This window comes from Quercus robur, chromosome 7 (assembly GCF_932294415.1).
Source record: "Quercus robur chromosome 7, dhQueRobu3.1, whole genome shotgun sequence".
Lineage (NCBI taxonomy): Eukaryota > Viridiplantae > Streptophyta > Magnoliopsida > Fagales > Fagaceae > Quercus > Quercus robur.
The window spans coordinates 22,287,869-22,302,392 of NC_065540.1; the positions used below are offsets into that span (position 1 = coordinate 22,287,869).

At 29.4% G+C, this 14,524-nt stretch overlaps 2 protein-coding genes, 1 long non-coding RNA gene and 1 other non-coding gene across 8 annotated transcripts in view; 2 read left to right on the forward strand and 2 right to left on the reverse strand.

Moving 5' to 3' along the window:
- Positions 1–492: 492 nt before the first annotated feature.
- On the forward strand, positions 493–2,097 carry LOC126690868 (uncharacterized). Its single transcript, XR_007644756.1, has 2 exons — positions 493–529; positions 1,910–2,097. It is a non-coding gene; the product is annotated as an uncharacterized LOC126690868 (long non-coding RNA).
- A 2,211-nt stretch (positions 2,098–4,308) lies between these two features.
- Positions 4,309–4,380, forward strand: TRNAC-GCA (transfer RNA cysteine (anticodon GCA)). Its single transcript has one exon. It is a non-coding gene; the product is annotated as a tRNA-Cys (tRNA).
- A 4,111-nt stretch (positions 4,381–8,491) lies between these two features.
- LOC126692770 (probable sucrose-phosphatase 2) overlaps positions 8,492–14,524 on the reverse strand; it is a 33,043-nt gene continuing 27,010 nt past the window's right edge. For 2 of the 5 annotated variants that reach the window (XM_050388530.1, XM_050388525.1), the window contains exons 2-9: positions 11,673–11,753; positions 11,288–11,587; positions 11,023–11,124; positions 10,732–10,926; positions 10,338–10,628; positions 9,670–9,856; positions 8,842–8,888; positions 8,492–8,769 (exon numbers count right to left, since the gene is read on the reverse strand). In XM_050388530.1, the coding sequence (XP_050244487.1) occupies positions 8,662–8,769; positions 8,842–8,888; positions 9,670–9,856; positions 10,338–10,628; positions 10,732–10,926; positions 11,023–11,124; positions 11,288–11,587; positions 11,673–11,732 (1,290 nt within the window). In that variant the 5' untranslated portion in view covers positions 11,733–11,753 and the 3' untranslated portion in view covers positions 8,492–8,661. Of the gene's footprint in view, positions 8,770–8,841; positions 8,889–9,669; positions 9,857–10,337; positions 10,629–10,731; positions 10,927–11,022; positions 11,125–11,287; positions 11,588–11,672; positions 11,754–12,978; positions 13,211–14,524 lie in introns of those variants that run through there. The other 3 variants (XM_050388526.1, XM_050388528.1, XM_050388529.1) reach the window with 3 other exon arrangements.
- The window catches only part of LOC126692768 (probable sucrose-phosphatase 2), a 33,042-nt gene continuing 27,009 nt past the window's right edge, over positions 8,492–14,524 (reverse strand). The window contains exon 10 of the mRNA XM_050388520.1: positions 8,492–8,639. The gene's annotated coding sequence lies outside the window, so the exon portion shown is untranslated. The remainder of the gene's footprint in view (positions 8,640–14,524) is intronic.

The window sequence follows — 14,524 nt, forward strand, 5'->3', positions numbered from 1 at the left end:
TCATGCCTAAGATACCCTCATCATACCCACTTACAAGTTTTCAACTACCGAAGATAGATATGTAAATTAAAACTCCTACACTTTAAAACCACAAACTCACGTATGCTTTACAGTTTTTATCTCACTTTCTCTCTCTCATTCTTCTTCAGATTGAAGACATTTAGTTTAGCTCTACATCCTCTTCTCTTTTTCTTCATATTAAAAATATTTACTGTCAAATGCTTCAACAAATTTTCAGGATCTATCTTTTGCAAGTTCCTCTTTGTTTTCTTTTCTTTTGTTTATGATTGACTTTCTTTAAGTTCTACCTTTTTTTTTTCTTATATATATCACGTTAACTCTTTTTTTTTTTTTTCCTTCTTTTTTATTTTAAAATGTAATTTTGAAATAAATGGTTCCTTCATATACTCTACCATTGTACTTCTTAATGAATTGTCATTTCATATTGTAAGTATTGTGATCCAAAGACAGAGCTGTCTTATGCTTTCAAAAAAAGAAGTATTCAAAATCATTCTCCAACAGTTAAACAGTATGGCTTCCCTTACCTCTTTTAATAGCCTTTGTTTACATTTTAAGAAATTATAACCATGAATAGATAGTGAGTTTTTTTTAAAAAAAAATAAGGTCAACAACGTCCATCACTCTCTTATTAGGTTTTTAATTTTATTCTTTCTTAAAAAAAAAAAAAAGGTTTTTAATTTTATCAAAAGGTTAACCACAATTATCTATTTCTAACTGCATTTGCACTAAATACATCCAACTTTATCAAAAGGTTAACCACAATCATCTACACGTCTATCACTACTAAACAGCTACTAAATTTTTTTATTTAGAATGATTTTTTTTTTTAATTTGTGTAACTTTTAAGTATATCTAAATTATCCAATTAAAGTTGTCTACATCTCAAATAAAAAATAAAAAAGGGTTATCCATCTCAAATTTATGGGCCCACATGCATTTGGTCATCAGGTGGGTTCAAGAAAAAAGAAAAAATCGTCAATTTAAAAGTCTAAAGTCTAAACTTTAGGTTTCACTTTTTAATTGTTATAATTAATTATTTATTTTGAGCAATTCAGTACTAAAAATTTTATCAAAAAAATAAATAAAAATAAAAATTATATTCAATGGTGTGATTTCTGTCGTTTCAATAATTTAAAAAAAAATTAACTATGTAATTTATTGGTTAATGTGATTATTTAATTAAATGTAATTAAGTAATTTAAGAAATTGTATATAAATTTTGTCCTATTATTAGTATTCGACCTAGAATCTTATTTGTTTTCATCACAGCATGATTAATTTTGAACAGGGATGAATGATTCATTCCAATGATGAGTGCATTAAATATTGCATTGATTTTTATTTGTTTTTTTTTTTTTTTTTTTTTTTTTTTGAGAAGAGGATTGCGTTGCTTTGATTGTTGAGAAATTATCAATTTCATTACTATTATTTTTTTATTCCATAATTTTTTTATCCACATAATTTATGACTATTATTTTTTTATCTACACAATGCAAGGCTACAACCACTAAATTTCCTAAATAACTGCAAATTTTCGAATTTCAAATTTCCAGTAAGCATCTCACCATGTTCTCTATCACGATCTCTTTTATCCTTATCAGCTATCACTATCAACATTTTCGGATAACTTAACTCCACCGAAAGCCCACTACCCAGAAAAAATGGTTACTACTATTTTATTCAAATGTTTGCTTTATTCTTTTTTTTTTTTTTTTTTTTTTGGAGAAGAATTTTCTATTTCTATTTGAATTCAAATATTTCAAACACAAACTCTAACAAACTTAAGCTATTATCTTTAACAACATATACATTCAAACGTTGGTTTGTTAATTCAAGTTTTTTTTTTTTTTAATACTTGGTATAACCCTAATTCTTTTATCTCTCTCAGGTTCACGTATGCACAAACTTTTTGGATTGCATTGAGGAGTCATTGGAATGGAATATTAGATAAGTTCGGGTGAGAGACTTTACAAGAATTATTATATGTATTAAACCTCACATAAAGTGGTTGTTATCTAAGAAACTGTTGTAAAAAAATTTCTTTTGTAATAGAAACTATATTTCTTTTGTATACAATTAACGTGTTGCCATAAAATTTTCAAATTAAGCTTTTATTTACTTATGTTATGGATGTGTAGTAAATGACTAAATTTTAGGATTAAAAATACTACATTTTACGAATAGACAAAAAATGATAACTGTCATACATAAAATTTGAAAAAAAAAAAAAAAAAAAAAAAAAAAAAAAGACCACATCAACAACACCAAGAACGTGAGAGACTTTACAAGAATGGAATATTAGACTTTTAATTTTTTTTCCCCAAAATTTAGCATTTTATTTTCTTTCAAAATCAGATATGTTAGTGCCTAAATATAAGGATATGGATGGAGAAATTATAGTAGTAGTTTTATTATAGGAGTCTTTCTTTTCCAAAATATGGACGAGATTAAAAAAAAAGAAAAAAAAAGAGGAAAACGTGAGATTTCTTTTGTATACAATTAACGTGTATCTCTTCACATAAAATTTCCAATTTAAGTTTTATTTACTTATGTTATGGATGTGTAGTAAATGACTAAATTTTAGGATTAAAAAAACAACATTTTAGGAAAAGACAAAAAATGATAACTGTTATACATAAAAATTTGAAAAAAAAAAAAAAAACAAAAAAGGAAAACTTGAGATGTTTAACGTGGGATAGAAAGTGGAAATTTTTTAAATAGTACATAGATAGAGAGAGAGAACGTGAGAGACTTTACAAGAATGGAATATTAGATTTTAAATTTTTTTCCCTAAAATTTAGCATTTTATTTTCTTTCAAAATCAAATATGTTAGTGCCTAAATATAAGGATATGGAAGGAGAAATTATAGTAGTAGTTTTATGGTAGGAGTCTTTTTTTTCCAAAATATGGAAGAGATTAAAAAAAAAAAAAAAAAAAAAAAAAAAAAACGTGAGATGCTTAACGTGGGATAAAAAGTAGGATTTTTAAAATAGTAAATGGATAGATGTGTGTATGCACGCGCGTGAGGCTCTTCTATTTTTTGGGTAAGGGTTAATTTAGAGCATTTATTATAATTTGAAATTATTACATTTTTCAATCACAAAAAAAAAAACCTAGGGGTGTGATGAGTGTCATGTGTGAAGAAATAATTTTCCAATCACACTCCTAGATTTTTTTGTGATGAAAAATTATTGTGATTGGAAAATTATTTCTCCACACATGACACTCATCACACCCCTAGGTTTTTTTTTGTGATTGAAAAATGTAATAATTCCAAATTATAATAAATGCTCTAAATTAACTCTTACCCAAAAAATAGAAGAGTCTCTGCGCGCGTGCTCAGAAGCTAGTATTTTTATAACAAATTATTGGTGATTAGTTATTTTTTTGTCCCAACAATAACAACCAGTAACAATCTGCTACTTAAAATTTGTTGTAAAAATATTGTGAAAATATTATATACTTATTATTTCTTTGTTAAATTTAGTTTGTATATTTATGGCTGGTGGAGTGATGACTATAGACTTCAATTTTAATATTTTAGGATTTTTTTTTTTGGCTCATTATGCATTCATGTATGATGATTAATTCATTACTTTTCTTGGCATGACCTCAACTTGAATTTTAGATTTTGACGGTCACATTTTGAAAATTTACGCTTTTATTATAAGTTTTCACTTTTGACAAATTTTAAAATTATTATCAACAAAATTACTAAAGTAATGACTCAAACTTTTCATAGAGTTTTTATTTTTTTTTATTTTTTTTTTGGGGGGGGTGGGGAAATAGGAAGCTAGTATTACTTAGATAAGATGTTTGTTTGGTTAAGAGTGAAAGTGCTTTGTTTGTTAAAGAAAATGAGAAGTCAAAGAGCTTTCAAATAAGAGGTAAATTATATCTTAAAATAGGTTAATTGTATTTTTATTTTCATAATTACAAGTGTAGAAATTTTTTGTTAAGTACAATCTAACCCAAAGAAGAAAACATAAGGGAGAAATAATCTCAAGAAATTGATAGATTTATAAAATCCTAAGCTCAACACATGCAACTTCCATTTTAAAGTCATTCCCAAAAGATTCTCCTCCTAAAAGAAGAGACATTTTCGTTCGATATTAATGGATTTGTATTTGGTTTCGCATGAGAATTTATTGTAACATGCATTTCGGGAAGCTTCAAAAGGTTCGGTGAAGAAAGGTAAGGTCGTATTATTACCAAAAACTAAAATAGGGTATACTAACAATAACACATATGTTATATATATTATCTTAGATGACATTATTTCAATGGGGTCCATAGCTCAGTGGTAGAGCATTTGACTGCAGATCAAGAGGTCACCGGTTCGAACCCGGTTGGGCCCTTCTGTTTTTCTCGAATTTTTTTCACTAATTTTAGTGTAAACTTTAAACATTAAACCATGGAGTATGGATTGGAGACTTGATGACCGGTTTATCTCCTTACCAATTGGGCTAGTGGTCCTATCCTTTGCCCACAAATGGGCCTGTACTATGTATCTATATATTGTGTTAGAGCATTCACATCAAGTGAACAAAATGTTAAAAATAATAATTTTTAACACTTTAAAAAACTACTTTATTCATTTTAACTCATCACTTAACATTAAATACTTTATTTTTTATTGTTTCATTTAAATATTCTTTCTTAAATATTGCTATATTTTTTCTTTTTCTACTCAAGTTTCCTTTTCTCTAAGTTTCATTTAAATAATTTTTTTTTTTATGTTTACCATCTAACTACAATAAAGTGCCAAAGAGCATGGTTCAATGAAGAAATTTATTTTACCCAAAAAAAAAAAAAATTAACAAATTTAACTAAGTGTTAAAAATTTTGACTTTTGGCATCATTTATGTAGTGGGTTTTTTAGGATTTTGGATTCTAAAATATCATTTAAGTTATTTTAGACTTTTAGTACCTTTAATATAAATGCTCTAATGCCTCTTTAAAAACCTTCGATTTCAGGTGGTATGCAATATGCCCGAACGAATGAGCAAAGTTAAATTAACAACATCTGGGAGTTATGAAAATATTGGTGGTGAGAGATACTTTGTATCTTTTCGTTTTTTTTTTTTTTTTTTTTTTTTTTTTTTTGATAATCTAGTTAGAAATCCAAATACCTTGTATCTTTTCTTAACACTACTCTTTTAATAAGAGCGAAAAAAATGCAACACGGAATTGTCAGTTTATATGAATTGTGATTATGCTTCGCAATTATCAAAGCTGTCAATAAAATATCTAGAGTTTTATGGCTACAAAATTTTACATATTAAACAAAAAGAGATGAAGGGTGACTATTCTATATTTACATGTTAAGCATAACAGCATTGATAGTTTGGTGTTGAGATGAACCGAAACTATTTGTTTCATACATCTACGTGTTTTCTTTTTAAAAAAAAAAATATTTCTCAATGGACTACCATTCAAAGAAGAGAAGGATTCCTTCCATAAAATAAAATAGAGAGAGGGATTCCTCTTATCCCTAATTTTTTTTTTTTTTTTAATATCTTCATGTCATCCAAGAATTGTAAGATTTTTTAGAACTGGAACACTTAAATACACTTAATGGATCCTATGAAGTGTCCTATTGAAAAAAGTTACTAATTTTTTTGTGGTTTTTATATTGACATTAAGCAATACATGGATTGTTAATTAATTAAGGGTAGCCTAAGTGTATTAGTCGATCAAATGAATACTCATAATTGTTTATTGTTGCTTTTGTTGAATTTATGATGGTTGCTAATGTTGATTTAGGTGTAATTTCCAATACTCTAGTGCTGAATGTACATTTGCTATCGCTTGTCAGAAGACCAAGATAGATTAAGTAAGCCTAAATAATTGATTTTTCATATGTATAAATGTCACAACCCAAAACCGAGTTTTGGGTAAGCCGAATATTAACATGAAATAATTAATATAAAGGGGTGGATTATTTCAAGAATATCCTCCCATCATTTTTTTTTTTTTTTTTTTTTTTTTACCATTTTACATGTGATATTGCAATTTACCTTCAGATATACGTTGGACAAATTAGATTTGTAACCATTCAAGAGTTAACTGACAAAGTCGGTACGTTCAAACGTGCGATAGACAAATTTGGAGGATATCTCATCTCATGGATCTGTATAAAATATTTTGGTGGGTTTAAAAATATGGTGTTACAATAGAAAGCTACGATCCATTTTGTGCCATTAAAATTCCATATTACATATCACAGGTCCACAAGGATCTTTGCTTGTGTTGTTTGTTATAATGGAAAGCTACAAACAAAAAACATAATTAATCTTAGGAATGAATTGCCTTGTACAAGCACTAGCAGAACACTCGAATTGTCTCCGCCAAGGTTCAAATAAGATGTCTCCACCCTAATTTCATCTTAGTTAGACTTTAGTTTGGCTATTTTGTAGGTATGTCATTTGGCAATCGAAGCAGATTCAACAACTCGCCTTGGCAAGACAAATTATTGTTATTAAATCTCTTGTAGGTTGAAAGACTACTCAAATTATCAAATCTCTAGGTAGGTTGAAGGCTCTCTGTGAATGATTGCATTTTGATGGATTGAAGCTTAGGATTCTAATTCTATTTATAACAGTGCCAGCTCAATACATTTTGTGGCATAAAGCATATACTTAGTTAAATATGGTATGCCGTATGCGTATCATACTACAAGAATACGAATAAGTATAATTTGGATTTTTTTTTTCCCAGAAAAGTACGTTTCAAAAATTTGGCAAAAAAATACGGGAATGGAGAAAGAACTATACATGTATAGTATAGTATATTACATTCATATTTTAAATTTTTACAACAAAAGTACGGAAATATTTACCATATATTTTTTTGAGATAAATACAATAATTCAACATATTATAGCCATATAGAAAATGACAAGTAGTAATAAAATGGCTGTCTATTACATGAACGACCGTAAGCACATTCAAGTCAGACATAAATCTTTCATTTAAGCTAGTTATGAGCAATGGTTACAAAGCCATTACAAGCATCTTTTATGAGCCATTTCACGGCTGTTACAAATACTTTTATGAGCTGTTTAATGACCATGACTAAGTCATTAATCACCCAGCTCAAACACAACACCTAGGGGAGATCAACAGACCTCGCAATAACTCATGGGATGGCTATATAAAGCCATAAAAAGCAAGTAAACAACTACAAATGAAGCTACAATACACATTAGAGATTTCCTAAGAGAGATTAACTAATTGAAGTATCGAATGGTCCTTGGCTGGCACCAATCCGGTGTCTTTCATTATTACTTTGTTTGTTCTTAACAAGAAGTCCAATTCATCCATCACAACTGGACTTTTATATTTAAATGGATACAATTATTTTCATTATGTAAATTGGACTTTTATATTTAAATGGACACGATTATTTTCATTATGTAAATTGGACTTTTACATTTAAATAGACACGATTATTTTCGTAACTTTGGAAACCAAATGGGAAATGCCCGTTTTTCTCAACCTTGCAGACAGACATGTTTTTTGTGTATTTTACGCATAATTATTAATTGAGGCCTAAGACAACAATTTAAAGATAGGCATTTTATGAAAAGTTATTAGTTTCTTCCAATATATTAAAGGTAGTACTCGTTGATCACTTCTTTGCAAAATCATCAATTTGATTTTTTTTTTTTTTTTAACAACTTTAGCATCAAATGAATTGATTTTTTTTTACTAATACCACTATGATCATACCAAAATCATAAAATATTAACTGTTATTGGCATGTTAAATACACTTCTTGCAAAATATGGCCACATTTCTATGACATTTTTTTTTTTAATATGCGTCAAGTATTTTAAATATAAAATAAAATTTTAAAAAAACTTGTAATTTAGCTAAACTTAGCTTTAAACAAATTCTTATCAAACCTCGCTCAAATTCTTGGTTGGCAAAAATAAGGTTAGTATAGGGCCCACTCAACACATTTTGGAGTCAAACGCAAATGTAAAATGTATTATTACTTAATATTTAAAAGCAATACATGAATTATATAAAATAATCGAACCTTTTTATATAATTTAATAAATTAATTGGACTATTTTTTATATATTTATAAAATGTATTAAAAAAAATTTGATTCCAAAAATTTTTACACTCTTAAATTATCGCAAATATAGTAAAACGTATTAATAAAATGATGAAGTGTAAAATGTTGAACAATTCGATAAGAATATAATATTTTAAAAATAATTTTTATTTATTAAATTTTGGTCCTTAATAACATTCTATCAGCTAATAGAATTTTTTTTTTTTTTTTAATTACAGTAGTATATTTGTACAATACTCTAAAACAAAATAGATATAATATAATATATTTTAGGGGACTTTAGGTCATTGCCTAAATGGCCTAAAGGTAGAGCCACCCAACATCCAATCATCTTTTGTTCCGAGTATTATAATGCAAATAATGAATCATAAACTTTAAATATGCAGCCAACCACGAAGTTTATGTATAATCATCGATTTTAACTTAATCAATCACATCCATGTTATAAAGAAAACAAATAAAATATAAACTGTATCATCTAGATACATTTATTTGATAGGAAAAGTTGTACGGCATTCTGGAACTTGAAGTCAAGCTGAAGCCGCAGCAATCTAGAATACGTTGATTGAACTTGAATGATCTTTAAGATTTGTTACTTCTTCTGACCATGTCTGATGCACATGCATCCAAGTGAATCCATCCGATGGAACCGCGGCATCCTGAAAAGAAATTAAAAAAAAAAATTCAGAAAACGTCCGGCACAAGTTTAACAGGATGTTTATGTAACTCACCTTTGAACTCACTATAACAGTGGTTTTGCAACAATTGCGTTCCTCACCTACAAGAGTCAGCTAGTCAATTTAGAGAAGCAGAAATCACAAGGTATGAAAACCTAGCGTTTCAGGGTGGCTTTCAAAAATATATATATATATATAATTTTCTACTGCATTTATGAGTATCCTCTCATACAAATAATTATAGAAAATATGACCATTCCTTTCACGGTCTCTGCAAAGTTACTACAGGAGAAAGAGTATAGACTATAAGACATGCAACAGTCAGACACAAATGTGAAGACAAATGATATTGGTGGTTGCACAGAATTAATTTTATACCGTGATATTATCAAGTTAGATTTACTGAGAAAGAAAAAAGGTATAAGAACAAGAAAAATAAAGTAAATAAGCTCAAAATATTATTTCAATCCCAGAACTACATATCATGGTTTAATTTCATGCATAAGCTCTCGATTGTATCCATTTAGACCCTGAAGTTTTGAAAATGGTTCAATGTTACACTAACTCCCACTTGCCATCAAAATTAACTACTGAAATCATACTAACCACACCTCCTTCAAATTCTTTTGGTAGTAAAGATCAAAGCTAAACACAGGCTAAATCACTAAACTTGAAAACCAATTTTATTAAAATCACTCTATTTCAAAGAGGAATGTGGAATCAAGCATAACATTGAACTATTTACAGAACCTCAATAACTAAATTGACACCATTGATAGTTTAGAGATAAAATTGAACTCAACATAAAGTTTAGTGATAAAAAATTGCAGTTACAAAATAAATAAAAGAAGAATAAAGTAAAGGGGATAACAAAGTTTGCACCAGATAACTCCCACTTATCTAACTTCACAAGCCATGTGTTTGAACTGATTTGTGTGGGCAACACCCGATCAATCCAAACTCGAAATTGCTTTCCCTGTTTGTCTCCATAGATCAATCTCATTCCATCTATTTTATCTCGAAGAGAATGTTCAAAGCCAGTTGGTTCGACATGAACCCCAGATGGATCCTGACGAAGGAAAAATTAATAATAATAATAATAACAACTATAGACTCGTAACCAACCATAGGAACAGAGTAGCATGACTAGCAAGAGAATGGGGGATGGGTTTGAAAAACAAAAAACTACTATCCAAATCATGGCCTGCTGTGAGAATTGTTACTAACCAGAAGCATCAAAAAGAAAACCAGGCAAATGACCATTACAACTATGAAATATAATTTACTATCTGTAGGCAAAAGGAGACATGGGAATACTTATCTTTCATCTACAACCCAGGCTTCTATCAGAAAAATATAACTCAGAAAACAAATACTAAAAAATAACAAAATTTGGCATGTTCAAGGATGGAGATATTAGCCCCCCAGAAGGACTAAATGTCACTAATCTATACCCAACAAGACACTATAATTATTAATATGTGGATAAACAATAAGTTACTCTAAACTTATAAAATTGAATTGAAAGGTAAAAGGGATATCAGACATACACAAGATGCTTTCAGACTTGCCAGATATGGCTCAAAATTCTCAATTTCTGCACGCCTCCATCTCTCATAGAACAAGAAAAATTTCACTACTTCATGTCCAGGATTTACATTTTCCAGCTTGCATTCCAAAAAGTCCGTGACATCTCTAGGAGATATGTTTGGACCAAGGCCAAAATGACCAATAGCTTGTATTATCCCAGCTGCACACCTCTCCGTTGCATGAATAATCTTGGGGTTATTCTTAGCATTTTCAGCATGCCACTTCAGCAATTCTTCTTGGGCATTGCTAACCTACATAGTGAGTAAATGTTAGAATATAAACAGTTGGGAGGACAACCTCAACTGCTTGCTGAGATAACAAGATTGCAAAGGATCAAATAGATGAACTACCAACCATGACACCATACACTTCTGGTATGCTGAATAGCTCAGCATCATTTCCAGAGTCACCACAAACAAGAGTGTTATTAGGCAGTTTTCCCTCAGTCTTAAATTTTTTTAGCAGATATGCAAGAGCTTGCCCTTTTCCAGCACCTTGTGGTAATATATCCAAATCCCTTCCTCCACTATAAATTATTTTAACATCCAGCTGCCCAAAAGCAAATAGAGGTTTTGGAAATTAATAATAAATATAATATATGACAGAAATCAAGTCATAAACTTTTACTTAAAAATTTAATCTTACTCCATGCTTTTCAAAACACTCCATAAGAGCCTTCGACACAGCCTGAGCCTTGTCTTTCTCAACATAAAAGCTAACCTTGTGTGGTCGTAGCTCTGTCTCCGCCTGTGTCACCCCATAAAGTTCAACACTTCAGAAATTTTAAGTAATGATTACAATCAAGTCAATTGCATTGAATGCTTTATAATACAGATCATCATATTTGATATCAACACCATGAACTGGCAAAAGAATTAACCCATCAGACGCCATTATCTATAAACAACACCTGAAGAGTGAGCTCAGGGAATTTTTTTGATTCCTCTATGACTATGCTCCTATCCCATTTCTGATTTAAGATTTCAACCCAACCATCATCTGGCACCATTAAGTTGCCATATGTTATCTCGGTTCCAACAGACATTATTGTTATATCTGGAGTTAACATGGGTTTCTCTTCCCTCAACTTCTTGTAAAGAACAGGTGATCTTCCAGTAGAGAAAACTAGCAGAGAATCATGACGATAATTGGATTCCCACAAGGCACTAAAACTGAGCAGAGAAAGGTTCTCAGAATCATGATGATCAACCTGCAATAAAAACATCGCACAATAAAATCATTGCAGCAAGAGAATGGAGTAACATGAGCATCAAGAAAAGAATTAGAGAACCTACCATCGTATGATCAAGATCCGAGACAATCATGAGACGTGCCGAGGTCTTTAGCCTATCCATGATTCTTCCCCTGACTTGATCCTGTAATTAAATTAATTAGAATTACAATTATTAAGATAATAATATTTTGATGCTTAGGTTGATGTGGAATATGAAATGTTAAAAAATTAACAAGTATAAAATTTGAATAGTTTATTATTAGATGCACACACTCGGAGCACACAGAATACAGATCAACTTCTTTATCATAGGAGAATCTTCATCTTTATTAATATTTTCTAAGTAATTATGAGCATCCAACGTTTCTGTTTCATCCTACAATAAATTTAAAGGACCACAGTGCCTGTTATACCTTGCAAAACTATATATGGCACTAACAGATACAAAAGTTTCCAATGCTGAATAACAGTGATAAAGAAATTATTACAACGGAAATTACCTACCACATATTGGCTGCTTCTACTTGTAGAAAATTCTTATGATAATAAAATGGCCAACAATATTACAAGTTCTATTGGATATCATTAATATTCCCCAAGAAGATTAAACCCGCCTCCACTCCTTACCCTGAGACCCGCCCCCCCCCCCCCCCCCCCTTTTTTAATCCCGTTTCTCAAAAAGAAAAAGATAATCATAATAATAACATAATCATGCAAAAAGCACAAATTAAAGTAAAAGAACTAATGAACTTAAAAGTAATCGACAAGTAAATACAGGGAGTGGGAGTAACAAGGAGTACACGCATTAGCGTTCCTCATTTTTTTCTTATTAAATACAAATGAATAGACATTAGAAGATAAGATGGTGTTTTAACTCATGAGCTTTTAGTACGTAATCAATTTCGGCCATGTTTAGTAAAAGTAAACTATTAAAAAAAAAAGAAAGCCAAGAAAGCAAGAGCAAACAAACATACTATGTGGTTTTCCAAAAGAGAGTTCAACAATATATTCATACTAGTACAGGGGAAAAAAACACCCAGATATGTAAAGAAAAGAAAAGGCAAGAGAAACAACTAGTTCAAAGTTTAAGCCCAAACCTATAATGGAGATTTTATAAACAATATGATCAAGTCGAATCAGCAAAGAACTATAATACCCTATTAAAGTCGAAATACAGCAAAGAAATAAAAACCCATATAAAAGTATATAAGTGTGATTTGATTAAATAAGAAAAAACACATGATTCTTCAAAATTTTCCATAATAATATTAAAAATTCCTACAATTCAAAGCATCCGGACTCACATTTTCTGAGCAACCAAACAGAACATGCAGCAACATTTAACAAATAGTACAGTAAACAATTACCGAGTATTAAATAAAACGATCTAAAGTTAACAGAAATTTGGAATTCAATCTGGGAAATGAAGTACCTGCCTGAGAATGAGCGAGAGTGTTTGTGGCGTGGCCTATGGCTATGAGTGAATGAATGAATGAGAGTGGGTTTAAGAGTTGACAATGGGTTTAAGAGTTTCTGATTTAAATATAGAACCGTATGAAATTGGGAAAGACAAAATTAGGAGTAATTGGTAGGCTAGTCCGTGCCAGTAGCATATTCTTTGGGATATATATGTGATTTTTTCTACACTATTACTATTTAAGAAGCTTCTATTGTTTGTTTAGCAAATAAAAAAAAATAAAAACTTTTCTTGTTAGAATTCCTTATTTTTTTAATTCAAAAAAGTCTTTACATCCCTATATTTAAGTAAAGACAAAACTAAAAAATAATCCAGTAAAAATGTAACTTTAACTCCTACTAAAACATTGCCTAAAAAATAAGATTATTTTTCTATTAATTTTTCAATTGTTTTATCTACTTGTAAATTAGATTTTCAAAATAAAAATTATATATATACATATTGAATAAAAAAAACTCAACAAAATAGGATTACTCACCAAAAAAAAAAATGCCTCATCATACGCGTGAAGCACAAGTGATGAGGCTAGTATTTACTAAATATGCTGCTTTTTTTTCTTTTCTTTTCTTTTCTTTAATTGGATCTATCAAAATTCAGCCAAGAAAAAAAAATTGGATCTATTATTAAAAGAACAAAATCTTTAATTATGTCCGACTCCTTTTTTTTTGGTATGGTAAGGACTCAGGAGACTTTCAGACTTTCTGAATTAGAATAATACAGCATACTAATTATTAAAAATAGCAAAGTTTTCAAATTATTTGGAAATCTCTAATTTTGTTTTTAAATTTGGATCTCTTTTTTAATTATTTAGTCAAAATTGTGTTTTAAATTTAGGTTTTGTTTTTTTAAGTAAAACCACGATTTTAAGAAAAACTTTTTATTGACATGACAAAAGGTATAGGCATAGCATACACGCTAGAGTCATATGCTCTGATGACACGTTTTCAACTCAAAAGTGATTTAAGTTAAAATTATTTTTTGAAAACTTGATTTAAAGGTAAAATTTGATTTAAGTGAAATGATGTTTTAAGACAAGATTTCAAGGGCAAGTTGTTTTAAGTAAAAATCAGGACTTTAGGGCAAAATGTCAATAACACAATTTCAAGGCAAGTAGGACTAAATGTCGTGTTTTGAAAATACAATTTTAATTTAAATCAAAAAATTTTAAGACAAAACGTGATTCAAGCAAAATTGTGTTTTCAAAACTTTAGTGGAAGCTAGGAACCCTATTCATGTTTTGAAAACACAAATTTAACTTCTTCTTTTTTCTTTTTCTTTTTTTGAGAAATACACAAATTCAACTTTAATCAAACTAGGTTGTAACTCATACTCATGTAAGAAAACATTAAACAATATTGATGAAGAGTTAGTCTTACTTAGGTGAGTGAGGCGGTTATCTTGGCTTTTGCATTAAGTATTATAAATGAGTCACTTAA